The 27,364-nt window shown below is 50.1% G+C and overlaps 1 protein-coding gene across 1 annotated transcript in view; it reads right to left on the bottom strand.

Annotated features, from left to right (window-relative positions):
• Positions 1-27,364, bottom strand: part of Lgr6 (leucine rich repeat containing G protein-coupled receptor 6) — a 121,430-nt gene that overhangs the window by 86,215 nt on the left and 7,851 nt on the right. Inside the window, exons 2-3 of the mRNA XM_052200683.1 lie at positions 5,102-5,173; positions 2,755-2,826 (exon numbers count right to left, since the gene is read on the bottom strand). Coding sequence (XP_052056643.1) covers positions 2,755-2,826; positions 5,102-5,173 — 144 coding nt within the window. The remainder of the gene's footprint in view (positions 1-2,754; positions 2,827-5,101; positions 5,174-27,364) is intronic.

Below are 27,364 nucleotides of genomic sequence, written 5' to 3' on the forward strand. Positions count from 1 at the left end.
GCAGGCAGAGAAGAAAGAAGAGGCTCATCTCTAAGCCAGAGCCTTAGGAACGGGATGTGAGCCTCACATCTTCTGAAGGCCCAGCAAACAGAGCAGTGCTTTCTAATCCTATTGCAGGTCTAAACCTGCCACTGGGCACAGATATGCCACCAAGCGGTCTGCCTGCACTATGCTGGGGGTTCGAGATGCCTCCTCCCCCTCTCCCCTCTGCACCCTGGACAGCTAGAAGGAGTAAATACACAGAGGCCTCAGAGCCCTAGAAGTCAGAGATTTAGAGGCAGATGGAGAAAAAGCTGGAGACCAGAGACACCAGAGACATGAAGTGCTCAGAGACAGACCGACAATCATCTGGAAACTAGAAGGTCCAGAGACAGTGCCACTGTCATGAGGCTCTTTGAGAAAGCAGGAGAGGATCTGCCTTTGAGTGGATACCATTCCAAACCAGGCACGGAACTGGGGCTCGGGTCTTCTCCCCTCATTTAGATGCTTTCGTGCAGTCAACAACCTGCACAACTGTACAGAGAAGAGCTGCACCTAGAGTTGGGACCAAATGACAGACCTGGAAGGCACTTGCCACTTTAGGGAAGCCCCAGGAGCTCATTCTGTTGCCTTAGGGAGAGGGAAACGTCAAACGTTCATTCTCTCCTCACTGGTCTCTGGGGTTCTGTGCCCTCTCTGACCTCCACCTGCCTTCTGATGCTGTATCCACTTCTTCCCATCTCCTCCCACTTTTATGATTTTGGAAAGATGGACTTCGCAAGAACAAGATGCATCATGGGATGGGGTGGGAGTGGACAGCACTCCCTTCCCTCCTCCACAGTGGACTCACTAGCAAGGAGAGCTAAGTGAAGGGACACCAGGTCCTCTCCTAACCTCAGGCTCCTTTTGATCCTGAGAAGGTATGAAGGGCCAGAAGAGGCAGCACAATTTGAAGGAAATCCCTTCGCAATGTTTGTGGTAGCAAAAAGCTGGAGGCCCAGAGACTAAGACACATGGAAGAGGAAAAGGCGTATATGGAGCTGTGCGTGTACAGACCTACAATCCCAGCACCTCAGAGCTGAGACAGGAAGAGCTCTCCTGAGCTAGGTAAAACCTAGTCTGAAAAAAAAGGGGAAAGAAAGAAAAGAAAAAAGCTGGATGAGGTAGCCCATGCTTACAAGGGCAGGAGGCAAGGTCTACTTACTGAGTTGTTGAAATGCGGGTCAGCCAGGTCTACAGAGAAAGATATTCTCTCAAAAAGACAAAGACCAAAAGGCAAATCAAAACAAACCAATCAGCAAACAAAGGATGGAAGGCTGGAGGTAAGTCTGAGCTAAGTATGACACATATGGATAAAATGTCCTAGTGAATACTGCTTTCCCATGTGCCGGTGTCTTGAGATCTCCTTAGTAAGGACATTAAAGTGATTTTAGCACAGAGGAAAGTAAAAAGAAAATCCTTTATCTTATATGTTAACTAAAAAAATTAAAGTACTGGGTCTTACAAAGTGTTCCACCTCTGTAGTTGAGAATGTGTTGGAGTTCATTTGTGTTGTGCATTTGCCTCTTAGTGGCTGTGCGGCTACACGTGTGTGGTCTCAAGCACATAAACCACAGAGTCAGTCTCGGGTCAGGAAGAAGCAACCACCTTTCCCCTTGCTTTGTTTGTTTGTTTGGTTGGTTGGTTGGTTTGGTTTGCTTTCATTTTTGAGAGAGTCTCTCTGTGTAGCCCTGGAACCTCAAACTCACAGAGATCTGCCTGCCTCTGCCTATGGAGGGCTGGGGTTAAAGGCATGAACCACCACTGGGCACCTTTTCTTTTCTCTTCTCTTCTCTTCTCTTCTCTTCTCTTCTCTTCTCTTTTCTTTCTTTCTTTCTTTCTTTCCTCTCTCTTTCTTTCTTGTTTTGTTTTTGTTTGTTTTGTTTTGTTGTTTGGTTTGTTTGTTTTGGGAGGGGTTGTGTGTTGTTTGAGACCAGGTCTCTCACTGGGACCAGGTTCATTCCTTTGGCTATGCTGGCTAGCAACTGAGCCCAGGGGCCAATCTTTCTCAACCCTCCACGGGCCGGACTCATAAGCAACGCCATCACACTTGGCTTTATAACGGGGCTGGGGGACTCAACTCAGGTCCTCATTCCCACGTGACAAGTGCTTTATGGATGAAGCAATCTGATCCTCTGGATTTCTCCCCCATCTTGTGTTCTGGGATTACAGGCATGCACCATCATGCCCTGTTTCTACCATGCTGGGGACCTCAGAGCCTCCTATATGTTAAGCAAATACTCTACCAACTGAACAACATCCCCAGCCCTCAAAATTTAAAACAAAAGCAGTAGTGGTGTGGTCTGTGAGGAAAGGCTCCTGCTGCCAGGCCTGATGGACCACCTGAGTTCTGTCCTCGGGACCCACATGGTGGAAGGAGAGAGCCAACTCCTGAAAGCTGTCCTCTGGCGTCCACACTCATGCAACACACACTCACATAAATAATAAATGTAAAAAAATAAAATGAGCCCCAACGGAGGCCTGCCACGATCACCATTCATAAACAGAGTCGCCTCGTCCCTGAAGGGCTGCCAGGCACTTTGGGTTCCTCTTAATCTTTGTTTACACATCAGATGAGAGAAAGAAAAGGCATAGAAATAATGAGAGACATGAGAAATGGAGATTCGGAAAGCAGGACCAGTGCCAGACTCTGAGTGACAACCCCTCACCCCCCCCCCCCCCGCCCTGCTATTTTCAGCACTACATCTTCACGGGACAGGGTTAGCCTCTACTTACAGAATTTTGAGGCTGTGGAGGCCGGAGAATGCCTGTCCTGGGATGTGTGAGAGGTGGTTCCCCGAAAGCCGCCTGCAAATCAAGGACAGAGGTCAGAGGTGTGGCCAGGGAACCCACGAAGGGTGTGAGGGCCTGCCTGAGAGGACAGGACGGAGGTGGTGGCAGGCCTGGCATTTCCTGAGCTCTGCGGTTCACGGTTCACCTCACTTTCACCGTTAATCCTGGGAGGGGCAGGAGACCGTGAGTGACCCGTATTCAAAACGGTCAGCGCCAGGGGTGTTTGGCCTTCAGATTCTTCAGATCTCCAAATATTTGCATCTAGATAATGAGCTGTCTTGGGGATGGATCCAAGTTTAGACATAAATTCACTGGATTTTATTTGATTGCACATTTACTTATTTGGTGTGTGAGGATGCGTGTGGGTGAGGATGCGCCATGACCCATATGGTGGCTCAAAGTGCGACCTAAGGTTCTCTCCGTTGAATTTAGGTTGTCTGGCTTGGTGGTGTCTTCCCCCGAGCATCTCACCAACTAGACCAAAATGTGATTGCTTTATAAACACGGAGCCTTGGTAGTTTTATGTTTGGCAGGTGGGTACTAAAGATGGAGGCCAGTACCTCAGATATGCTAGCGGGGGGGGGGGGGGGCGATCACCCCCAACACTGAACTACAGTTCTTGACTTCTACAATATTTCTGTGTTTTTGTGCTTGTCACATGAAGTCAGGTGCAGAACTGCCCACCATGGTGGCCTACCAGGGCACAAAATGGTTCAGATTTTAAATGTAGGTGTGATAGTGTGACATACCTACATTTCCAAGTGTACATACATAATCCAAGTACTTGGAAACAGGAAAAGTATGGATTCAAAGCTAGCCTTGGCTACATAGAAGATTCTAGTCTAGCCTGGGCTACATACTAAGACCCTGTCTCAAAAAAACTTTTCAGATTTCAGATTTTTGGTTTGAGAATGCTCAACCTGTACTACCCTTAAATTTCAGATAAAGAAAACTGAGATTTGGCGTGTGTGTGCATGTTGTTTTGTTGTTGAGTTTTGGGGGAAGGTTTGTCATTGTTGGTTTTAGACAGGACCTCACTAGGCAGTCCAGGATGGCCTGGTGTTCACAACACTCCTGCCTCAGCCTTCCCTGTGCAAGAACTGGAGGCATGCTCCACCACACCAGCTTCGACAAGGAGGAATCAGCTCAGTGACAGAGCCAGTGCCCTCTTAATCTCCACCATTGAGGAGACACTGCCTCTGCCTTTTTATTTGACATTTGTTGTTTTACAAGATGATAGTTGGGGTTCTGTGACAGTGGGGGCCTAGGTGGTGGATTGCTACCTCAGCTGGGGCCTTTAAAACAGGTCCAGCCCCTTCTTGGGCAGTGGGAGATCGAAGGCCAGGCTCACTAAATACCTTAGCTCTCCTTTAGGTTCCCAACTGAGCTGTGCCAGGTCCACCTCAGAATGACCTCTGCTGCCTTTAAAATCTGGCTCCTCTGCCCACCACCAGCCCCGCCCACCACCAGCCCCGCCCACCACCAGCCCCGCCCACCACCAGCCCCGCCCACAGGGAGCATTCCTTCCCGCAGGCCTTTATATTAGGGAAGTAAGTTCAAAGGCGATTTCCAGGGAAAGGTTCGATCCCGAGTGAAAGCTAGGCCATGGTGGGGGGATGAGTCAGCGCTTACGAACTAGTCTGCCAGACACTAACTAGTGGGTTCAGTCCCCAGCACCCACTGGGCAGCTCTTGCAACCATCTGTAACTTCAGTTTCAAGAGCTTTGATGCCCTCTTCTGGGTCCTAGGACAGCAGGCATGCATGCTGTGCACAGAGATACATGAACCCATACACTAAATTTAGAGAAAAAAAATTACAGAAGGAAAGTTATGCTAAGTGCGGTAACTCATGCCTGAAATCCCAGCCCTCAGGAGGCTGAGGCAAAATAAGCACGAAGATCAAGACCAGTCTGAGCTACAATCGTGAACTTCAGGCCACTCTGAACTATAGAGTGAGACCCTGTCTTAATAAACAAACTAATTAATTAAATGAAAACAAAAAGCAGGGGAAAGAGCCCCCGAGAGAGCTGGCCCACACCTCCAACGCCTCGTGGCTTTACACTGGGACTCTGGAATTTGCCCATGTATCAGGGTCTCAACTAAACACCTGTTTCCCTGAGCCCTGCCTTCTCCCTTCTCCCTTGAGTTCCAGCCTGCTCTGGAGAGCGCCCCCCCCCCCTCGCCCCTACAGCTGCTGACCGGAGAGTTCCACCCGCCCACCCCACCCCCCACTCCTGCCCACCCCACCCCCCCACTCCTGCCCACCCCTGCCCACCCATCGTCAACTCACAGCTCCTCCAGGAAGCGCAGGCGGAGGAAGAGACCCGGCTGAAGCTCGGTGAGGTTGTTCATACTGAGGTCTCTGGGTGGAGAGAAAGCAGAGAGCAAGCTGTGGTTACCCATCTGAACTATCTGTGATGATCAGCTCCAGCCCTGTTTGGGGAACCCCAGGGTTTGCCACTGTTCCTCCACCTTCCCACCATGCCATCTGGACCCCACTGGCTGTCTAGCAACAGCAGCCACATGTAACTCTAGGAGCACAAAATAAATAAATAAATAAATAAAAAATAAAAATAAAATAAAATAAAATAAAAAAAGGTCACTTTCTGATCCCCTCTGCTGCCCCCTCTGCTTTTCACACTTCCTTGGGCAGGTTCTCCCCAGGCTAGCTATGGTTAGCCAGGAAAACCACCTCACTGTTAAGAGAGGAGCCATGGGGTAGTAATAATAATTAATAATACTAACTAATGATAATAATTAATAAGGAGAAGGAGGAGGAAGAAGAAAAGGAAGAGGAGGAAGCAAGGTTCCCAGTGAGAACAGTCTTCACTCTGAGACCCAGGGTCACTGCCCACACAGCAGGCTCTGATGTTCCGGAACCCAGGTTCGTCCCTAGCCACAGGTGTCGCCCTGCTCAGTACCGGTGGGCTCCACTGCAGGCTGAGGTCTCTGCCAGCCTCCTCTTCCTGGCTCTGTTTCTCCAGACCTCTGCCTTTCTTGATTTCCTGGAACTTCCCCAAAGATGCCCAGGTCCCTGAGTGCTTGGTTTATCTGGAAGTGCAGAGCTGGTCTCTTGAGTCTTCACCATCTAAAGCATTCTAACGTGCCTACAGTATCCAAAAGAACTTGTGTCTGTGCCCTAAGATGCTCCGCACACAAACCCATCACTATAATTCCATCAACACGACTGAAGACCCACCTTAATACTAGGCACTAACTAGCCTTTATCCAAATAATCCCATTTAAACCTTACCACAATCCCGACAGAACTGCTCTTTTATATCCAGGCAAACGAAAAGGAGCCAGTGACTTTTCTTCAAGGATAAAGAGACCTCGTGCTAAGGCTGATGACCTAGGCTCATTCCCTCCAACCCACAGGGTGGAAGGAGAGAGGGAGGCATCTCCCAAACTCCCAAACTTACTTCTATATTCCCAACGCTCCACTTCCCCAACACACACAAAAGTTTTCAAAGTAAAAATTTAAAAGCAAACAAAAGAAGGTTGAGTGGAGTCAGAGAGCCCCCAAATCAAATGTCTCCTCTGGTTACCTACCTTGACCACCATGACCCTCCATTTCCTCATTCATTTAAAAAAAACAAGGATTAATAATAGGTAAGGTCTTTGTGAGGATTAGGTGAGCTCATGTTTACAGACTGCCTGGTAAATAGTACATAGTTAATAAGTATTTGCTTTCTTCCGTCCAGTCTCCCCTTGGTGTCTTATGTACAACGGTCTCGGCTCTACAGACCTGGCAGGGGAGAGCTGACGGCTCGATTTGTGAGTACTGCCCCACGTTAACAGTTTCTTCTGTTTGTGCCTGAGTGAGTGGCGATGTTACAGACAGATGCCTGACACATTTGGGCTCCATCCTGCCTCAAACCCCTCCCAGCTGACTCTTGTCTCTGTGCTCCCTAGGGCTCCAGAGGTGGACCAAACCACTGGGCACCTTAGGCCTTCCTGGAGTTTCCCCCCATTCCCCAGAAGCACCATTCACCCTCAGACCTTCTAGGTTCCCTGTGCCCTTTCCCTGCATGCTCAGAGAGGCAGGCTGGGAATGGCGAGCGACATGTGTGGAGAGAGCCCAGCTCCAGTCTATAAAAAGACTGTTTAGTCTCAAATGTTTTATCTTTGATAAAGCTTGGGCTCCGATGCCATGTCTTCCAAGGAAGACATTCCATGCAGGGTAGAGCCAAGAAAAATGGCGTCACATGGGCTGCTCTTGACCGTCCTCCCTCCCCACTGTCCTGTGGAAATGGAAGGGCATCTGCAGGTCCGAGGGACTAGGATGGATTGGCTCAGGAGGCACACTGGTCACCACGCATGCACGCACGGTGGAACTAAAAGGGATCCTTGGTAGATGTTAGGGTTCAACCTTCCTGATCCCCAGCTCTGAAGCGATGCTCACAGAGGCAATCCTGAGTCTACCTAGATTCCTCTCCCTCTAATCCCAGGCCTGGCTCATCCTCAGTAAGGAGGAGGTGCAAGGTGCCACAAAAAAAAAAAAAAAATACGATTACCTCTAAATATTTACCCTGTGCATTTCTGGATGTGTCCCGACAGGCAGGGGAGCGGGAGTTCAAGGAGCACACAGGGCATGTGACTCAGGCCTCATCACTCAGCTGTCCCCCCAGGGGCCGCACTCAGAGGCTCTGATGCAGCTCCATGCCCCCCACCCACTCCCTCCACCTTTCCACCAAGGCCAGCGGCTTCATTGTTCTCCCTGGGGAGGAGGGGGCTGCACCCCCACCCACCCACTCCCCCTCCACACATCCTGCCCCAGACAAGCACCCAGCCCAGCTGCTGTAGAGGGGCCAGGTGGGGCCGGAGGGTGAATTTCAAATGGTGTCTGGTGGGGGCAAAGGGGTGAGGCTGGTGCCAGGGGAAGAGGAAAGCAAAGGAAAGTTGCAAGGATCGGGGAAGAGAGACCAAGCCCTGGCCCTCCACGCTGCCGCCATAGGTCCAGCGGGCAGCTCTGGGACCCGTTCAGGGAAGAGAAGGAAGGAATGACAGGCAGCCATTCCTGGCACAGAGTTTGTACTGTCAAGTTTGTGCTTAGGCCTGGGTGTCCATTTCAGCCACAGATTAGCTAGATCCCAAAACTGTGTGCATGGACACCAGCTTCTACCTGAACTAGACAAGTCTCAAGGTGAGCAGAGGCCAGGGGGAGTCAGGCTTGTCCAAAGTCACACTGGCCTATGCCTGTCGGAGGAGCCCAGCCGTGCAACCCAGAGGACACAACTCTGACCTTTCTGGCATGCTTGGGGCTGAGGAAAATCGGAGGGCACCTGGACCCTTGGGTGCAGAAGGTTCAGTTGTGGCTTATCTACGTGATTCTGAGGTAAGAGAGTGCCTGGATGTACCTTCCTATGTTGTCTTTCAGAGCTTGGGCGCCCATGTGTGCTACAGGTGGATACTTCTTCCATTCAGCACCTTGCGTGTTGGAGCTCTGGCTAAGCAAAGGTTACAAAGTATCCTGGGGCATCTACCTATCAGAAAGGCAGAGGCCCCTTTGGGGGAAGAAGGTAGCTTCCCCAGGTCTTCCTTTGGCTGTATGACTTTGGACAAGCCTGACTCCCCCTGGCCTCTGCTCACCATGCGACTTGTCTGGTTCAGGGAGAAGCTGGTGTCCAGGGACACAGTTCTGGGCTCTAGATAACCTGTGGCTGAAATGGACACCCAGGTCTAAGCACAATGTTACTCCACCACTGTCACCCTATGACATCATCCCATAAACACACTACATCACACAGTATACATCACATGTGTGCCACACCATACCCCTGAACACCATTACATAAGGCACACACTACACACACCACACACACCGTATACCACACATACTACACTACACACACTGTACACATACCACGCCATATCATAGACACACACATACACAAAACACATACATAGACCATATACCATACATACCATACTCACACCTTGTCACATGTATACCGCATACATACATCATAGCACATAGGCCACAACACACACACACACATGCACAGCTCTCCAGGGCTAAGTTCAGGGCATGGGGATTGTCCGGTTGCATAGGACCCCACACTCAGGGAAGCCCAGCCGTGCTTCTCCGATATCATTCTAAAACTCTTAATAATGTTTGGACATCAACGTTTCATTTTGTACCTTTCTGTGTTCTGGGTCTTAGCCAGCATCTCCAGATGCCCGCCCCCTCCAGCCTGGTTCTGCTGCTCTGGGTCCCCTCAGTTCCCTAGCATCTTCCTTCGGCAGTTGTCACTGACAGCCAAAGGGTGTGGAGGGTGGCCAACAGTCTCCCTCTGACACTTTCTTCCCAGGAGGCCTTGGGATACCCAGAGGGGCCATGTGTGCTCTCGGCTGGACACAGCATGGTGTGGTGGGGGGGATGGGAGGATGTTGACAGAGAGGCTGCTCAAGTGAAGGGTGTGGCAATATGAAAGGGGTAGCCCTGGGCACAGGAAGTGGAAGCTTCTGGCTGCACATTAGGAAAATGTTCTCAGAGCTTTAGCCTGTGAGGCAACCAGACCACCCAAGGAAGCTGGGTGAGGGAGTGTCACCAGGGAGACAGGGAACAGGTTAGATAAGAGGGAGGATGCTAGAAAACTGAGGGGGGTCCAAAGCAGCAGAACCAGGCTGGAGTGGGTGGGCACCTGGAGATGCCTGCAGGAGCTGGCTGAGACCCAAGGACCCAGGGCGACTAGTCTGCTTGAGTTTCCCTGTGGAAGGAAAAACCAATGACAGACAAGCTGTGGATTCTGCTGGGGTACAGGTGAAAGGACACCCTACATTGGAGGGGAGACTGACAACACAGAGCCCTTTATCTACTTCCTGGGCTAAGAACTCAAGTTATCCATCTCTACAGTTAGTTATGTTGGGTTATTATTATTGTATATATTAATATATGCTATATATTATATTGTATATATTATAGCTATCGTATAATTTATTCTATACATTTCTGCAACTTGCTGATTTGTTAGATGTTTGCATTGTGAAATAAGAATCACAGTCAAACTAATTAACATAGTCTCTCCTCTGTAGCCCTGGTGTGTGTGTGTGTGTGTGGTGTATGAGAAAGACAGACAGACAGGCAGACAGACTCTGTCCTTGGGAAAGGATCATAGGGTGGTGTGAGCCTATTCTGTGTCCCCTAGTTACCTCTTTGGAGGCAGAGCCATGGGAGTCTCTGTGGTACTTTGTACATGGTCACCCAATGAGCCACATACTGAATACCATAGCTGCATTTAGCATTGCCGGGGTGTATTAGTGACTGTGTGACCCTGGTCCTTTTGCTTGCTGCCTCTAAGTTTCAATTGTCTCGCTTGTAAAATGGGATAATAGTGTTAGTAGTCACCTGACAAGAGTTGTAATATGAAGTTACCAGAGCTAACAATGTAAAACAGTGCTTAATAAGTATGCCTCTATTTACCATCATAGTCGTTTAACTGAATTATAATATTCATGCATAGTGACACTTCTCATCACATGGTTTTGAGACAGGGCTTTGATATGTGGTCACACTGGTCTTGAACTGGCAACATCCTGCCTCAGATTCTTGTGGGCTTAGAGATGGGTACCAACATACCTAGCTTTACTACACGCTTCTTCAGGGCAAGGATTTAATCTGTGCAGTCTAAGGCATCTGGCAAACAGAGGCGTTCAATAAGGTTTCAAGTAAATGTGCCAACAACACAGAAGGGGATTGATTATCGGGAGAGGAAAGGGTCTCACAAGGAGGTGGGAGTGCAGTAGTAATGAAGAAAGGGTCACTAAGCATGGACAAAGCACAAGTGTGTGTGTGTGTGTGTGTGTGTGTGTGTGTGTGTGTGAGTGTGTGTGTGTGTGTGTGTTTGTGTCTGTGTGTCTGTCTGTGTGTAAATATACGTAAGAGTCAGGCATGGTGGTGACGCACACCTTTGATCCCAGCACTCAGGAGGCAAAGGCAAGTGGATCTCTGTGAGTTCAAGGACAGCCTGGTCTACAGAGTGAATTCTAGGACAGCCAACAGAGAAACCCTGTTTAAAAAAAATAAAAAAGGAAGAAAAGAAAAGAAAGAAGACAGTCACAGTAAGGCTGACTATTTTGTACACTAACTAAAAATAGTGATAATAAACCACACATTAGTACATGGTGGGAAAAGAGATCTGTGAATATTGCTTAGTAGTAGAGCACTTGCCTTGCATTTCCCAGGACCTTGGTTTTATTCCCAAGTGCCACACACAAGCAACACACACACACACACACACACACACACCAAACAGAAAACTAACTAGATAACCGTGTTACAACCTAATGAGAGACAGCACTTTTCCTTAGCACAGGTCCTGTCGCTGGCAGCCTTCTCTAAGGGGGTCTTCCCAATGTCTCTCTAGGTCACTCACAGCTACAGTATGTTCTAGCTTGTACAAATAGTCTACCCAATGCTTGGTCCCCTGACCACATATGTGCTAGCCATACTTACAGGCACCATCTGGGACCCACAGTGGGGCATGGCATTTCTCCTGAGCTTTCTCATTGGCTCCTGGTGGGATTCAGCAGACCGCCTAAGTCTTCAGTACAGCCCTTCCCTGAGGACCAGTCTGAAGTATTCAGACATCCCACCATGCTGGGAGACAGTGAGGGAGTTAACAGTGGCAGTGAAGAGTAAGACAGGACATGTTAGAAAGCCCAGAGTAGGGAGAAGGGGGATTCCAACCACGTCTGCCTAAGACGATAAAGGACCTGGGCTCCATCTTCAGCACCACAGTAGGTGATGAATGCAATGAAGAGTAAAAGCGGCATCCATCCCCTGTGTCTGCAGAGGCCCCATTGTGACAGGTACCTTGCTGACATTTACACAGCAAAGGCAGATCTGGAGAGGAGCAGGGCCTCCTGCACTCATGCTACAAGTTCCTGCAGCACCCCGAGAGCTGGAAAGTCCAGGACGACCTCAGGCTTTCCAGAGTGGCCTCCTCTGTGTAGTCTGTTCCCTGAGACGAACCTCCTATTGGAGAAGGAAGATCTCCTTGGGCATTATCTTCCCTGAAACCCCTGACACCAAGAAACGAGACACCAAGTTCTTTTGGATTTTGCAGTGTTCATAAATTGCCAAACAAGGGAGTTACTTCCATCGGGAAAAATGTATCTCTCTAGCCACATAACAGCACGGATTGTTCTCTTGGGCTTTGCACAAAATCCTATGTGAGAACAATGTTGTGCTTTTAAATACAGGCCTGCTTGCTTTGTTTTGTCTTTTCTTGGCTCCCTCTTTGGTAGCAATGCCTCCCGGCCTGCCTAACAGTGCCAGGAGGACCCCTGATGGGGAGGACCAGAGAGGGCAGGCAGAGGAAGGGAGAGGCTGAAGGGGCTTGGGGTATCTATGAAGAAGGGGACTCCCAGGAAACTGCTAGGAAAAGAAAACCTTCGTGGTGAGTCAAATTGTACCAGGGAGAAAGCTGGAAACCCGCAGCATCGGTAGGTGGCCTAATTAATTAAAGGTGGGGCTAGGGTAAAGGGAAGGAGACATTTCTAAAATTCAGGTGAGATAGACACACAATACATAGACACACACACACACAACACACACACACAATTTTGTTTGTACTTGTGGTTAAAAGACCATGCTACTTGTCACATCACGCGCACTTCTATGGGTCGTCTCAAGGTCTGCTGGCACAGACAGGAAGCCAAGGACAGAAGAGAGCTGGAGAGCTCCCTCCCTCTCAAAATTGCTAGTGATGAGAAACTGGTTCGGTGTAACACCATACCCAGGCTCCCTTTTTTTCTTACAGAAAGTGTCTGGTGGTGGTGATGGTGGTGGTGATTGTTATAGTTGATGTGGATGTTGTTGATTTTTCTGCCAGACACAGTGGTGCACTACTATAATTCCAGCACTTGGAAGTGAGAAGTTAGAGAATTTGGAGTTTGAGGCTAGCCTGAACTATAGAGTTAGTTTCAGGAAAGCCTGGACTACATGGTGGTTCTCTGAAGAATAGAGATACCATGTCACAGCAGCAGCAAGCTGGAGCCCTGGGCACCTGAGAAGAATGAAGAGAAGGGGCCTGTGCCTGGCTCCAACCCTCAGAACTACTGGGCTAAGTCTTTAGAAGTAGCCAGGCCCATCCCAACTGCTTCATGATGCTGCTAAGCTAGACTCAGCCACAGGGCCTAACATTCCACGCAGAAGGGCCACAGAAAGCCAACTGCAAGGTGTGACTTCTGCCCCCTTTGCCCTTCACGGAGACTCTTAGAGAGGCAGAGGGAGCTTGCTCAGAGTCAGGTGACCTTTCCTGGGAGCAAAGCACAGTCTAAGGATTGCCCCGTGCCTGCACACTGCCCCTCTTGGCTCCTTCTTCCTTGAGAGATCTAGAACAGTCGTCATCGTACGGCATTCCCTAGGTCAGTGATGGTCCTACCACAGCCAGGCTGACCTCCCCCTGACCCTGAGATTTTGGGTAAGTGATTTCACCTGTCTCTGCCTTTCCTTCCTCGATGGTGAGGAGTTTAATAAGCCAGGCCTGGTGCAGGGGAGGCCAACAAGCCTCACTTGCGAGCCTCACTGCCCCAGCTCCAGAGCTCTGGTCAAGCGGCCAAATCGTGCAGCTCTGTCTCCACAGTGAGTATTCGTGACTGGCTGCAGCATACAGGCACTGTGCTCAGTGATGAAACAAACCGCAAAGCTCAGCAGTGTGTGTCCCCTGTCCTTAAAGAGCCAAGTCTATAGAAGACAATGACAACAGAGGGGACAATTAAAGCTTAAGTGACCAAGCCTAAGGCTGGGACGATAGTCATGGGGCTTCTCAGACTAATCCCTGTGGCTTTTTGAGTCTGGTCCCTGAGGCTGCAGTCACATGGTCAAGCCACAGGATCCTGTCCTTGATTAGGAGCTGTCATCTCCTACCCTCCGATGGCACATTCCTGTGGCCGCTCTCCCTAAACAGTCTGGGAGTTCCACCACAGAGCCCAATTCTCTGTCCTTGACACACACACACACACACACACACACATGTGCGCACACATGCACACATGCACACACACGCGCGCACACGCACACGCCAGCTTCGAGGTTCTTTTTTCTTTTTTAAAGTTTTGTTTTTATTTATGTCTATTGTGTGTGTGTATGTGTGTGCCTGTGTGTCTATGTCTGTGTATGTCTTTCTCTGTGTGTGTGCTTTGCTGTCTGCATATGTGTTGTGTGTCTGTGTGCCTGTGTCTGTGTTTCTATGTCTGTCTGTCTCTCTGCCTCTGTCTCCCTCTCCTGTGTATGTTGTGTCTGTGTGCCTGTGAGTCTGTATGTGTATTTGTGTCTATGTGTGTCTGTCACTACTCTCTTTCTGTGTGTGTGTGTGTGTGTGTGTGTGTGTGTCTGCCTGTGTGTTGTGTGCCTGGGGGGGCAGGGGCGTTATGTAAGTGAGCTCAGAGGTCAGAGAATATTACAGGCAGTTATGAGACACAATGTAGGTGCAGGGAACTGAACTCAGGTCCTCTGAAGAGTAGCAAGCACTCTTAATCACGGAGGCGTTTTCTAGCCCTATAACAGCCATGGCTGTCCTCAAAGGAATAACCCACTGAGTCCTACAAACCTAGGTCCCCTGAGCTGCCTGCTGCTCCCGCCCTGATTTTGATCTGTAGCTCCAGCTACAAGGCCATGGCGGCTCTGTGCTGGGGTGCTCTGCATGGGTGTAAAATCTAACTGGAACTCCTTAGACTAAGGCTTAGAGAGAGGGGACACACCAAGGTCCTGGGAGGAAGAACTGTGTGGACAATCCCTGCACCTTGACTCACTACCAGATTCAACCACTAGAGCTGAGCAAAAACTAAACAAAAACAAAAACAAAAACAAAAACAAACAAACAAACAAAAACTAGCTAGAGAGGCTGCACGCAGCAACAGTAGCAGTGAGGGGTGAAGGGCGGAGTCGCCCAGAGCTGAAGCTACTCTCCTGAGGTATTCCTGGGAGACACAATCCCGGAGTGTCTGGGTGGAAGACTAATACAGGACCCCTAACCCATGGTCCCCACCTGGCTGTGCTTACACAGATCGAACTCCCCCCATCCGGGACAGGAGGGGTGCCTGGGCTTTCAGTAGTGGAAGGGGAGCAGGATAGTGGGTGGTTGGGGAGACTGCACCCTGGCTGCACCCTGCCCCCCGCCCCACCCCACCCGTGTCACACACACTGAACCACCACACCACGCTGCAACACCCTCCCAGGCGGGCCAACCTGGCATGTTCAAACTGGGTCTGAGTCTGGCGGGAGTGCCCTGCTGCCTCCTGCACCCACCCCTTCCCCACCCCGCATCAGCCTCCCCACTTCCCACCCGAAACGCCGGCACCTTTTAGGTCTCATTTAATTCGATTCCCCCCCCCCCCCCCGGACAGCGGAATGAGCACAGTCCCCACGTTAAAGGAGGAAATGGATACTGGGAAATGCCACTCGGCCCCCAGATCACACAGCCGCTGCTAGGAGAACCCACGTGGCTTAATTCTGTTGCGTCTGGGCGCACCTGGAGACAAGGACAGCCAGGAGGGCGCCACCCATGCTGTAGATCTTGGGGTTCCTTTCCCGGGACCTTGTGACGTTTTCTGGAGCTCGGCGCCCTTCCCCCCTCCCCACCTGCCTGCACCGCGCCTGTGGCCCCGCCTGCCTCCTGTGGAGCGGCTCGGGCGCTCTGAGCTCCATCCAGACCCTTAGGCCTTCTGTGCGCTACCCTTGCCCATTGGGCCCACGCTGAGCCACCCTGGCTGGTTCTGTTGCCTCTGCCTGCGCATCCTTCCCTATAAGTGGAACCCCACTCGCCTCCCCGTTTCCTCAACCTTTTGCCTATTTGGTTCATCACGTTTGTACAAAGACTAGACGGAAGATCCAGGTTCGAAACTCCTGCCCAACAAGAAGTCCTCGGCACTGAGCCCCATTCTCCCCCAGGCTACAGTTGTACTAGCGTTCTCGGCCATCTATCATGGAGTTCTCTGTTGTCAGATACCCTGTATCCTGGCACCGACACTGAATAGTAGTTTGATGGTGTTAAGGTTACTTACCCTACGTTAGCCTCACTTTGGGGGTCTAAGAAAGGTTGTTAATAGTCCCTCTTAAGTGAATCACTGTGGGGTTTAAGTGGTAGAATCCAGGTGCATGGGGGTATTAACTGCCCCCAGAGGCGTTCCTTCCTTCAGGGCCATTAACACACACACACACACACACACACACACACACCACCCCCAACACCTCCATCAGAAAGAAGCAACAAGCCGCAAAGCAGCAAGCAGAGATGGCAAGGTGGCAGGGGAGGGCGTTCTGGGTCAGCCCTGCCCTTAGGAGGCACCAGCTGCCGCTTCTCTCTGTGGTGCCACCTGCCTCGCCCCTGATCTCTGCCTTTGATCTTCTGATCTCTGGCCAGGGTCTCCCAGCCAAAGGCATTCCTGTCTTCCAGCCTCCTCCAAGGAAAAGCAAAGGGCTGGGCTCACTCCATGCCCCGCCCCTCCCTCCTTCCCTCCGCTGTTCTTTGGAGTCACACAGGTCCTTAGGTCAGGTGACAACCAGGTCCACCTGAGGTGGCAGGGGCTTGAGAGTGGTTTGGGAAAGAAGAGAAAATAAGAAAGGCAGCCCCGGCTCTGGGCGCTTCTCCGGGCTCAGCACCTTAGCTGGACCAGACCCCCATGGAAAGGTTCCCAGGGCCAAGGGCTTTGTTCTCAGTGTCCTGGAATCTAAATCCCTTGTCGAGTACACAGGAAGTGTGTATGCCTTGTATAAAAAGAAGAACTGACGGTTCCAGGACCTCAGGAACCCTGGGTCTGGGGTTGGGGTGGGGACTACAGATCCACTCTGGGCTGAAGTCAGAAGAGCCTGTGGACCGAAGCACCATCAGAGAGGACTTCCTAGAGAAAGCTGGGTCTGGGAGCATAGCGTCCATCAGTAAACGCCCAGACCTAGAGCTTGCTGAGGGAGAAATTGAAGTGGGTGTGTAGGAGCATGGGGGATAGTGAGATGAATCTCTCCCCCCTCTCTCTCTCACACACACACACACACAGACACACGAGTTGTACGGCTACCAAGAAGTTGGGAATATAACATTATTAGGAGAATGGGTCTTCGTGGACATAATGAAGTGACACATTTGAGATGAGAAGCCCAGCCTGGACCCTCGAGGAGGGCTCAAAAGTCTGTAGATATTTGCCCTTAATACACACGGAGGGGGGGGGTGCACACGAAAAGCAGAAATTATCCCCACCCCTTACGAGGTGAGACAGGTTCTTCTCTAGAGCTGCCATGTAGACGATTCACCATTTGGGACTTCTGGCCCAAACACTGCTGGAGACTAACTTCTGTTTTAAGCCACCGGCTCTCTGGCACTTTGTCATGGTAGCCACTGGAAACTTAACACGAATGCCACGGGCCTGTCAGGTGGGACTCAGTGTGCACCCTCCTTCACCCTGGGATCCTCTGCCCCCACCCTCTGCTAACCCCCTGTCTTGGTACCTCAGGCCAAACCAGCAACCAATCTCATTCTTTCCACCTACAACAGTCATTCCGTCTCTTTTTTTTTGGGGGGGGGGGATTTGGTTTTTTTCGAGACAGGGTTTCTCTGTATAGCCCTGGGTGTCCTGGAACTCACTCTGTAGACCAGGCTGGCCTCGAACTCAGAAATCCACCTGCCTCTACCTCCCAGAGTGCTGGGATTACAGGCGTTCGCCACCACCGCCTGGCAATCACTCTGCCTCTTGAGACTCGTCCTGGGACTACTCTGACCCAGAAACTCCCATCCTGAGCATTTAACCAACAGAAGTGCATCTGTGAACTCATTAAACATCCGCACAGAACAACCCTGAGTGGCGATCACCATAGCAACGCCAGCAGCACCCCCAGAATGGACACGCTGTACCATATCCATCTGTGTGAGTACCACACAGCCATGAGGAAGAGTGCACCAGGACCAGCAGCCGTAGGCAGGGACCACAAACACACTGGGGGACCACTCCAGATCAGACACACCTCTCCTTTCCATAAAGCTTAAAACCAACACTGATCATACCATCCCGCTGCCCCTGTGAGGAGATGGTGACCAGAAAAGGGCGCGGGAGCAGAGAACTTCCACAGAGGCTCTGAAGTTCTGTTTCTCTGAGTGCTGGTTACACAATGTATTCCCTGGCAAAAATTATGAAGCTCTCAACCTATGCTACATACTCCTTTCTGCAATGTGTATTGTTCTTAAAGGCTGGGGAGCTGTTTGTTCTTTTGTGGTATGTAGCCCATGGTCTCCACATGCTAGGCAGATACCTACCAGTGAACTATCTCAAAGCTAGTTTTTAATCCTTTTCTTTTTCTTTTCTTTTTTCCAGGTATTGTGATACATATCTGTAATGCCAGCACTTGGAAGGTGATGGAAGGAAAAGTAGCAGTTTAAGGATATCTTTGCCTAAATATGAGTTTGAGGACAATTTGGGCTATCTATCTATAGATAGACCCTTTCTAAAGATCACAAAATGGGCTGGGGAGATGGATCACATGATCAAATGTTTGCCATACAAACATGAGGACCTGAGTTAGTATCCGCAATACTGACGTAAAGAAACCAGGCGCACCTGTGGTCCCAACACTGGAGAAACAAGACAGGCATTTCCTTGGGCCTGCTGGCCAGCCAGTTCAGCCAAATCAATAGAGCCTATCTCACATAGATAGATAGATAGATAGATAGATAGATAGATAGATAGATAGATAGATAGATAGATAGATGAAAGGAGAGAGGGGGAGAGGATGGGGCTGGAGAGATGGCTCTGCCAACGCACTTGTTTAAAGGACCTAGGTTCAGATACCAACACTCACATGGTGGTTCATAACTATCCTCAATTACAGTTCCAGAAGATCTCATGCCCTCTTTTCAACTTCTTGGCTACTTGGGATGTACTTACATACATGTAGGCGAAACACTCATACACATAAAATAAAATAAATTTAATTAAGGTAGTAAACAATTGAGGAAGATACCCTCTGGCCATTACACGGACAGGTAACAAGTGCATATGTACACACACACACACACACACATGCACACGCATGCGCACCACTTTATACAGGTCTTCCAGGAGAAGCTGTTGCTCTTCGATAAGATACAGGACCTGAGTTTAGTTCCCAACATCCACATCAGGTGGCGCAAAACTACCTACTGTAACTCCAGCCCCAGAGGGTCAGACGCCCTCTTCTGGGCTCTCCAGGTACCTACACATCGGTGGCATGGACACAGAGGAATAAAAACAGACCTCTTTAAAAACTAAAGATAAGTGGGGCAGTGGTGGCACATGCCTTTAATCCCAGTACTTGGGAGGCAGAGGCAGGAGGATTTCTGTGCTGGAGGCCAGTCTGGTCTACAGAGTGAGTTCCAGGATAGCCAGGGCTACAAAGAGAAACCGTGTCTCGAAAAAACAAAAACAACAATAACAACAACAAAACTAAAGTAACTGTCTTCAATAAACTGCAGCCTGGCAAAGGGTCCCCTCTGAACCCCCTGGCTGGTGTGGGGACTCCTCCATGTCACCTCACTGGGCTGAAGTGACAGTGTTTGCTTCTGTGCCTTGCTTTCATCTTTCTTCTCTGTGTGTGCTTTGCACCTTGCACGAACTCTGGCACATAACAGACCCTCAATACACACGTGAGCTCGTCGGTGTGACTAAGGCATTAGTAGTCCCCTGGCTTTGCTTCCAGGGATCCCTGACACCAGACTCAGCTCCCTGAGCTCCCTGGATTCTCACAGTATTTCACATGAGACCCAGTTCTCCCTTCCATTGCCCCCACACTAAGCGTCTCCTAGGTGCCTATGACCAGCCCCGGCACATCTCCTGCCTGCTATTTAAATGCTTACAATGAAATTTTCTGACCTACCAGCCTGGGGTCTCTCTAAACACAGAATGTGGTTCTTACTCATCCTGGGTCTTCAGAGACTAAGCAAATATCAGGCACACCCTTGGGATCCAAGTGCCCACCTACTTGAGTCCCTGAAACCGTCTGCCCGACCCAGCCTAGGGCGGGTACATATCTTTGTTCATCTTAGCCTGTTTAGAACAGGATGGAAATTTTCAAAAGAAGTCTTCCTTTAAACATAAAAATAAAGGGAATGAATAGGAAAGGCGAAAGCCTCCAAGTGAAAAGCTTTATAGAACAGATGGCTCACTCTAATGAAACCCAAGCCTGGCCAGGAGCTGGCTGCCTGGCAGCTTAAGAGGCTCCCCACTGCGGCTCTGTCCTCACCGCAGCCGTCTGGGTCGGATGCCACACCTCAGGCTCCTGCCCACAGTGGAGCCAGGTTAGTGCCACCACCTGTCTGGAGAGGGCTCCCTCGATCCCCACCCAGTCTCTCCAGAACGTCCATCCGCTCTGGCCTGAACCAGTTTCTGCTCTGTAGTTCCTGGCATCTGGCCCTCCGTGCATTCATTCATTTATATATCTCTTCCTTTGCCCCCAATACCCCTGAACACCACATGCAGTGGGGCTGCTGCCTGCCTTGGGGACACCTTCAGTGCACTGGTGGCCAAGGCTGTCTTCTTGGGGCTCTCACCCTAGTTTAAGAAACAAATCCACTTGAAAGAGTCCAGGTGAGGGCCCCAGGGTAGTGTAGGATGCAGAAAGGAGCCTTCTCCAGAGTTGAGGAGTTGGGAGGCCTTTCTGGGCAAGCCTGAATATCTGGAATAATCTGACATTTTCCTGACCACCTCCAACATCTCCCAGATCTGCAGGCTTCTTGTCTGAACCCGTTTCTTAACCATGATCTTGCAGTAAGTAACTCAACAATGATAACCACAGGGCTCTCTCTTACAATCCTGGTTGTGAACTAATAATGCCTCAGCTAAGGACAAGTAGCTAGGAGAGACAGTCTCTCATTGGGACCTGGGACTCCCCGGTTAGGTTAGACTCTCTGTCTAAGAAATTTAGAAATCCACTTGTCCCTGCCACCCCGGAACTGAGATTATACGTGTGTGTGTGTGTGTGTGTGTGTGTGTGTGTGTGTAACCACACCTGGCTTCTTAGAAAGTGTTGGTGCTGAGGACCAAACAGGTCCCCGTGCTTAGACAATCAGCACCTTACCATCCCCACCTCCTCTCCAGCTCCTGAGGATGACCACCGGCCTCCGTACAGGCACGCACATATGCACATGCGTAAACGCAGGCACATATGCACATGCATACATGCAGGCACATACACACATGGGGGCAGGGCCGGGGGGTGTGGTGGTGCCCTCTTGGAGTCCTAGCACTCCTGAGGCTGAAGCAGAAGGATCTCTGAGTCTAGCCTGGGACCCTGTTTTAAACAGAAAAGACTACAGACGGGTTTCTGGAGTTTTCCAATGGATTCCACATTCGATGGACAAGAGCCTGGTGTTTCCCATCTCTCTCAACAGCACCTGCTCTTGAGTCTCTGTTGTATCATTTCTTTGTTTCCTTTGACTCTATTTTCAACCACTATTTTCATCCTAAGAGTTGATCCGGTTGGCACAGTACTGCGTTAACACCTTGTCTCCTGGTCTAAATAAAGCTCCCAGCCAAAAGGCTAGGCAGAGGCTAAAACCCTGTCTCACTTCCACTTACCAACTCTGTCCCTTTACATGTGACGAGGCCACTTGTGTAAGGGCCTGACCTATGCCTGCTGCAGCCCGATGGCAGGTGTGTGAGGTCTGATGCTACAGGGCTATGAACAGCCATTAGGAAAGGGTGAGATTCTCAGTCACTTCAACAGCAGGCAGACCCTGGGGGATGCCTGAGCCACGTCTGTGGCATCTCTGAAAGCTTTTGTATTCCAGGTCACCTTCCTCTTCAACAAAGTGAAACAAAACCTGCTCCGTCTCACTGACGCCTTTGGAACTAGCAAAGCAGGGACTAGCAGAAACCTCTCTCTGTAGGCTAATATAGGAAAGAAGCTGGGTAAAGAGGATAAGCTTGGGGACAGCGTCATCACAGCCAGAGGGGGCAGGCGGGGGGGGGGGGAGGGATACTAGGAAGCACTTTCCAGCATGTTCTCAAAGTCAAATACCAAAGCAAGTGTGTGTGGTGGTGGTGAAACTGGAAACGGTATAATCTGTCCTGTCCATCCTTAGAGTCCAGCTAGGGCTGAGGCAGGAGACACGAGCAAAGCCACAGGTGGGTTCTTCAGGCCCAGCTCCAGAAATTCCAGATGTTCCTTTGCAACTACACTCTCTACCCCTCCCCATCATCTGAAGCTACAGGGTCATCTGTCCATCAACACTGTGCATTCAAGAGTTGGCCAGCTTATAAGTCCCAGTGCTAACTCTACTACTGGCATGTCCCTGGGCCCTGAAAATGGCACCCCTGGACTGCCATGCTAATATGTCAGGTGAGGGGCAGATGGGGGAGGAATCTGTACCCTGGACTTCTGCATTCAAAATACTTAGGCATGGTGTCAGCGCACACACACACACACACCACATACACACACCACATCACACGCACACACACATACCACACCACACACACACACACACAAACTCACACACTCACACACACATGTAGTGGTGATGGTCATACCCTATCCTAGCCCCTGGAATCTCAAGTCTCAGGAGTGAACATTGCAATGGGAATGGGGGCTGGGTCCTCCTACCAAGTCCCCTCTCATTGGGTCTCTTACACTGCCTCTCCCAGCTCCTCTGCATCCCTATTTATCTGTATAACATCTGGGGGAAAGGAGCTATTACTTGCAGGAAATGGGCCCAAGGAGATCTGGTCTTGGCTAAGGTCTTGGCTTGGCTTGTCAGTGGTAGATTCCAGCCTAGGACCCCTGATTCCAGTTCCACAGAAGAGAGAACAAACTTAACACTCTAGACAGGTAGGGTCAGGGGAGCTGCAGACATAGGGGAGGGGCCTACTGATCCTCTCACACTGCAAAGAATGGCTACAGAGGAGAGCAGGGTGAGCCTGCAAGGCTGGGCAGCCAGGGTGGAGGGCTTCCCACGTCTGGAATCAGGAGTGCCTTCCTCCCAGGGTGGACTAGGGACTATTACACAGTGTTCCCCTTTATCCAAGAGGAATACATTTCAAGATGCCTAAGATCTCATATAATATCAAAGCCTATATACTACATACATGGTTTATATACATTATTTATAAATTAGGCATAATAAGATACTATCAACAGCAAACATAAAACAGAATAATTAACATACTACAATAAAATTAACGAATGTGCACACATTCTCTCTTAAAAGTAGTTTACTATACATTTTTTTAAATTTTTAAGTTAATTGGCAGTTTCCACGCTCTTGCACTTGGGGCTATCTTTACATAATGCAAGCGTTGCTTAAACTAAAGAGCTCTCACAGCTGAGCTGAGCAGCAGAAGGCTACTGAGTGGCTAGCAAGAAGGTGCATGCGCAGCACAGAAACCCTGGACACAGGACGAGGCAGAGCTCTGCTGAGACAGAGACAGCAGGATGTCATGATGCTACCGAGGATATCCCACGACTTTAAACTATCAACTATTTATTTCTGGAATTTCCCATGTACCGTCTCCAGGCCTGTTTGGCCACAGATAACTGAAACTGCAGAAAGTTAGAACCTTTACTAAGAAAGGACAACTGTACTGAGAAGTAATGCCATTGTCTAGTTCAGCGTCACCTGCTACTGAGTACACTCAATAAATATTTGTCCATTGAAACGAACGTAATACTGGCTAATGTCCACTAGCTGGTTATCATGTGTCGGTGGTCCTCACAGCCCCCATTAATTCCATTTTATCGGAAGAAGCTAACAGGTAAAACAAGAGTCTTTTCCTGAGCACTGAGCCAGGATCTAAACCCAGACAGAGTGACTGCTGGGGTGGTGTCCCCATCCTCCCCTTTTTAAAAAAAAAAAATTATTTGGGGCTGGAGAGATGGCTCAGTGGGTAAGAGCACCGACTGCTCTTCCAAAGGTCATGAGTTCAAATCCCAGCATCCACATGGTGGCTCACAACCATCCATAAAGAGATCTGACACCCAATTCTGGTGTCTGAAGACAGCTACAGTGTACTTACATATAATAAATAAATAAATATTTTTAAAAAATTACTTATTTGTTATATGTAAGTACACTGTAGCTGTCTTCAGACACTCCAGAAGAGGGCATCAGATCTCATTACAGATGGTTGTGAGCCCCCATGTGGTTGCTGGGAATTGAACTCAGAGCCTCTGGAAGAGCAGACAGTGCTCTTAACCGCTGAGCCATCTCTCCAGCCCTGGAGTGGTGCCCTTAACTACTATGTTGGCATTTGGATGGAGTTTGCCATACAGGATGCATGCTCTCTCTCTCCCTCTTTCCCTCTCTCTCTCCCTCTTTCCCTCACACACACACACACACACACTCACTCACACACACACACACACACACCCCCCTACACCATCCCTACAAAGAGTGTGAGGCTCTGATAGATGGCCTAAGAGCGGGGGTGGGGGGGTAGAGGGGGCTGCATGCTTAGCAGGATCCAGTGCAAAATAAAAATCCCTTCCTTTCAAATCTCTCATGTGACAACAGCAGAGAGCTGACCCAAGTTCCCTTCAAAGCAGTGCAGGGTCCTGTTGAATGCACAGGTGGCAAGTGACAGGGTGGCTCACAGACTGACATCCAGGTAACCCTGTTGGAGGATTGGGGTCCAGGGTGAAGTCAGGGGTAGCTGACTCTCACCTCCAATCCTCTGGGGTCTTGAGCTCCTTCCGGTCCTCAGGTAAACAGGGTGGGTGCCCAGGTCCTGCCCAATTCTCTCTTGCTTTTGTCCTAGACAATAGTTGCCTTCCTTTCTTCTCTCCTCCCTGCCTCCTCCTGCTTGGTCCACCACAAAGGCAGGGGATTTGTTTGCAGCCCTTCCTGCCTCAATTCTTGCAATACCTGGACACTGGATCCAGCCTTCCCATCCTCACACACCCTCACTGCCCCAGATCTAGAGTTGACAGGAAGGAAGCTGAAACCAAATACTTACAGGTGGACTGTCTGTCCATGGCCTTTCCTGAGCACCCCCTGCAGGAAGAAAGCCACATTATGGACAGCAAGCAAGGGGGAAGGAGGAAGTCTGACAGGATCCTGAGTGAAGGGGACTCTGAGCTCCCAGGCTAAAGTGAAAGGAAGGCCAGACTTAAGAGTTAACTTCACTTCTGATGCAGTGAAGTTCCGAATCTGACAGCAAAAAAAGCCCCGTCAAGAGACAGACTCAGAGACAGACTCAGACTCAGAGACCACTCATACAAAGGTTTTCTAATACTACCTAATATTTTTAAAGGAAATAAAGTCACATTCCCTGTGTGAAGCCTCTGGGAAGGCTCTTGCTCCCTACGACTCAGCAGAGAGAGCCTTGGCCAAGGATCACCATAGATTATCTACTCTAGGGCCTGTGGCTTTGCTTTCACACCACAGCTGCGTCTCCAAGGGATTCCCACACAAAACCTCTGTTAGTTCACCGTCCTCTGCCCTGCCTGCCTGTTGCATGTAGCTATCTGGCCCCGCCTACCGCACTTCTCACTTCCCAAAAGGTGTCGCATGTGTGTTATTTGTGCTTGTCTTATCAGATGATATTGACCCTCCGAGCCAGAGGAGACCGTGCGTGGACTATGGAGTCCAAGCTCACCTTGGGCTCTTTCCCTCCCTTGTGTGTCTCGGTGGCCTTCATCTGAAAGAGAAGATAGCAATGGTCTTGTCCTCACATGGGAAATTCCTGCAAAGAACCCTGTGCAGAGCCTCGGGGGGGGGGGGGGGGGGAGGGCAAGCATTCCCTCTGTGTCCAGCTAGTCATGAGTGAGTGAGTGTTTACTTCCCAAGACAGCCTGTGAGTTCAAGTAGCTTCACCGCGAGCTGTGAACAAGATGGGAGGTGTGGTTACTACATGACTTAGGTGAAAGGTGTCAGCAGAATTCACATGTCACCAGGCTCCAGCCTACCCTCCTGCCCCCCATAGCGTGCATGGGAACACACAGCAAGCCAGAAAGGCCTGGAGACTACCAGAAAGAGGCCACAGAATGGGTCAACCCGGAAAGGCTCCCTCCTCTGGGACAGTTAAAGACCTTTCAGCAGCGGCCATTTTGGGCCTGTTTCCCAGGAGCCGGTGGTAACAGGTGGGGTGCAGTCCAAATCCCAAGTCATAGTGGAGTTGGGATCAACCCTAGTATACTGGGGCTTGTGTCTCTGATTCCTCTGTTCATTCCTGAATAAGTGGACACACTCTTGCCCCTTACAGAGAGCCCGGCGATCTATGGGGTTAGGTTGAGGGGCAGTGATGAGGATTCTGCCCCCACTGTTTCTCTCTTTCCACTGCATTAGCCATTGGCCTTGGCCTTGGACCTGGGGACCACATCCAGATCCCTGACACTGGTGCAATGCGAGACACTCGGCACCTTCCTGAATGCTGCCACCTGCCTTAGTCTGGTCACTATCTCGGGGACACTCCCACCTTCCCCAACACCTCTAAGGACAAGTGGCAGAGAAAGAGGAATTCTGTTCTCGAACAAGCCCTCTGGATATCACCCTCAGCAAAGTCCTAGACAGGCAGACTCAGTTTCTCCTTCCAAACGCCTCTAACAAGAGAACACCAGAGTCCCTACTAACATAACTGCCTTATGTCCGCATGATGGCAGCGTGCCAAGCACTGTGGCAAATTACAAATGTCTGTCTCGGGGTCTGGGGTGATGATTTCCATTTTAGAACTACAGAAACAGGCCAGCAGACGTAATGAACCACACTGGTACCCCGGGCATGGGAACCGTGCACTCAGGAGGCTACCCAGGGAGGATAGCGTGCTTTAGGCCATCTTAGGCTTTGAACAGGGACTGGAGAGGTGAGACAGTGGTTAAAAACACTGGCTGCTCTTCCAGAGGACCCAGACTCCATTGCCAGGATCCACCTGGCAGCTTACAACTGTCTGTGACTCCAATCACAGAGAAAATGGTACCTTCTTTTAGCCTTCACAGGCTCCAGACACACATACACAACACAGATATCCACACACGCAAGTGAGGCAAACATACACCTAAAAACAAATTAAATTTAAAAGCCAAAAGCTAGAAATGTGGCTGAGTGGTACTTGTATACAGTATGCAATGCCCAGTCCCCTGGTGAATGCACACACACACACACACACATACACACACACACAAGGAAGGAGTTCTTTCCTCTATAGCAGTGGTTCCAGATGTGCCAGATGTTGCCTGGGGTTGGCGATACTTTTGGCCTGAGAAGCAAAACTGATAAGTCCTGGTTGATGAACACCTCCAATTGTTTTGTTTGCTTTACATGTGTGCCCTGTGGAGGAAAAGCAGAAAGCGCTGCTCTGGAACCTTCTGGAACCTCCTGCCTCCCAGAACTGTGCAGAGAGGCAGCTAGGAATGTGCAGCAAAGCACCAGTACATGCTGAGCATCAGGAAGAATCCAGGTAAACCCCGCTTTCTGCAGCTAAGAAAGGAAACTGTGAATTCCAAGCCAGCTTGGACAACAAGACTTTGCTTCAAAATCAAAACAAACAAGCAAGCAAGCAAACAATAAACCCTGACTTGACTGGCTACTGTCCTAGGGCTCGAGGCTTTCTCTGTTCTTACGCTGGTGGATAAGATGCTTCCGGTCCCCTG

Source organism: Apodemus sylvaticus, chromosome 12 (genome assembly GCF_947179515.1).
Source record: "Apodemus sylvaticus chromosome 12, mApoSyl1.1, whole genome shotgun sequence".
NCBI classification, from domain to species: Eukaryota; Metazoa; Chordata; class Mammalia; order Rodentia; family Muridae; genus Apodemus; species Apodemus sylvaticus.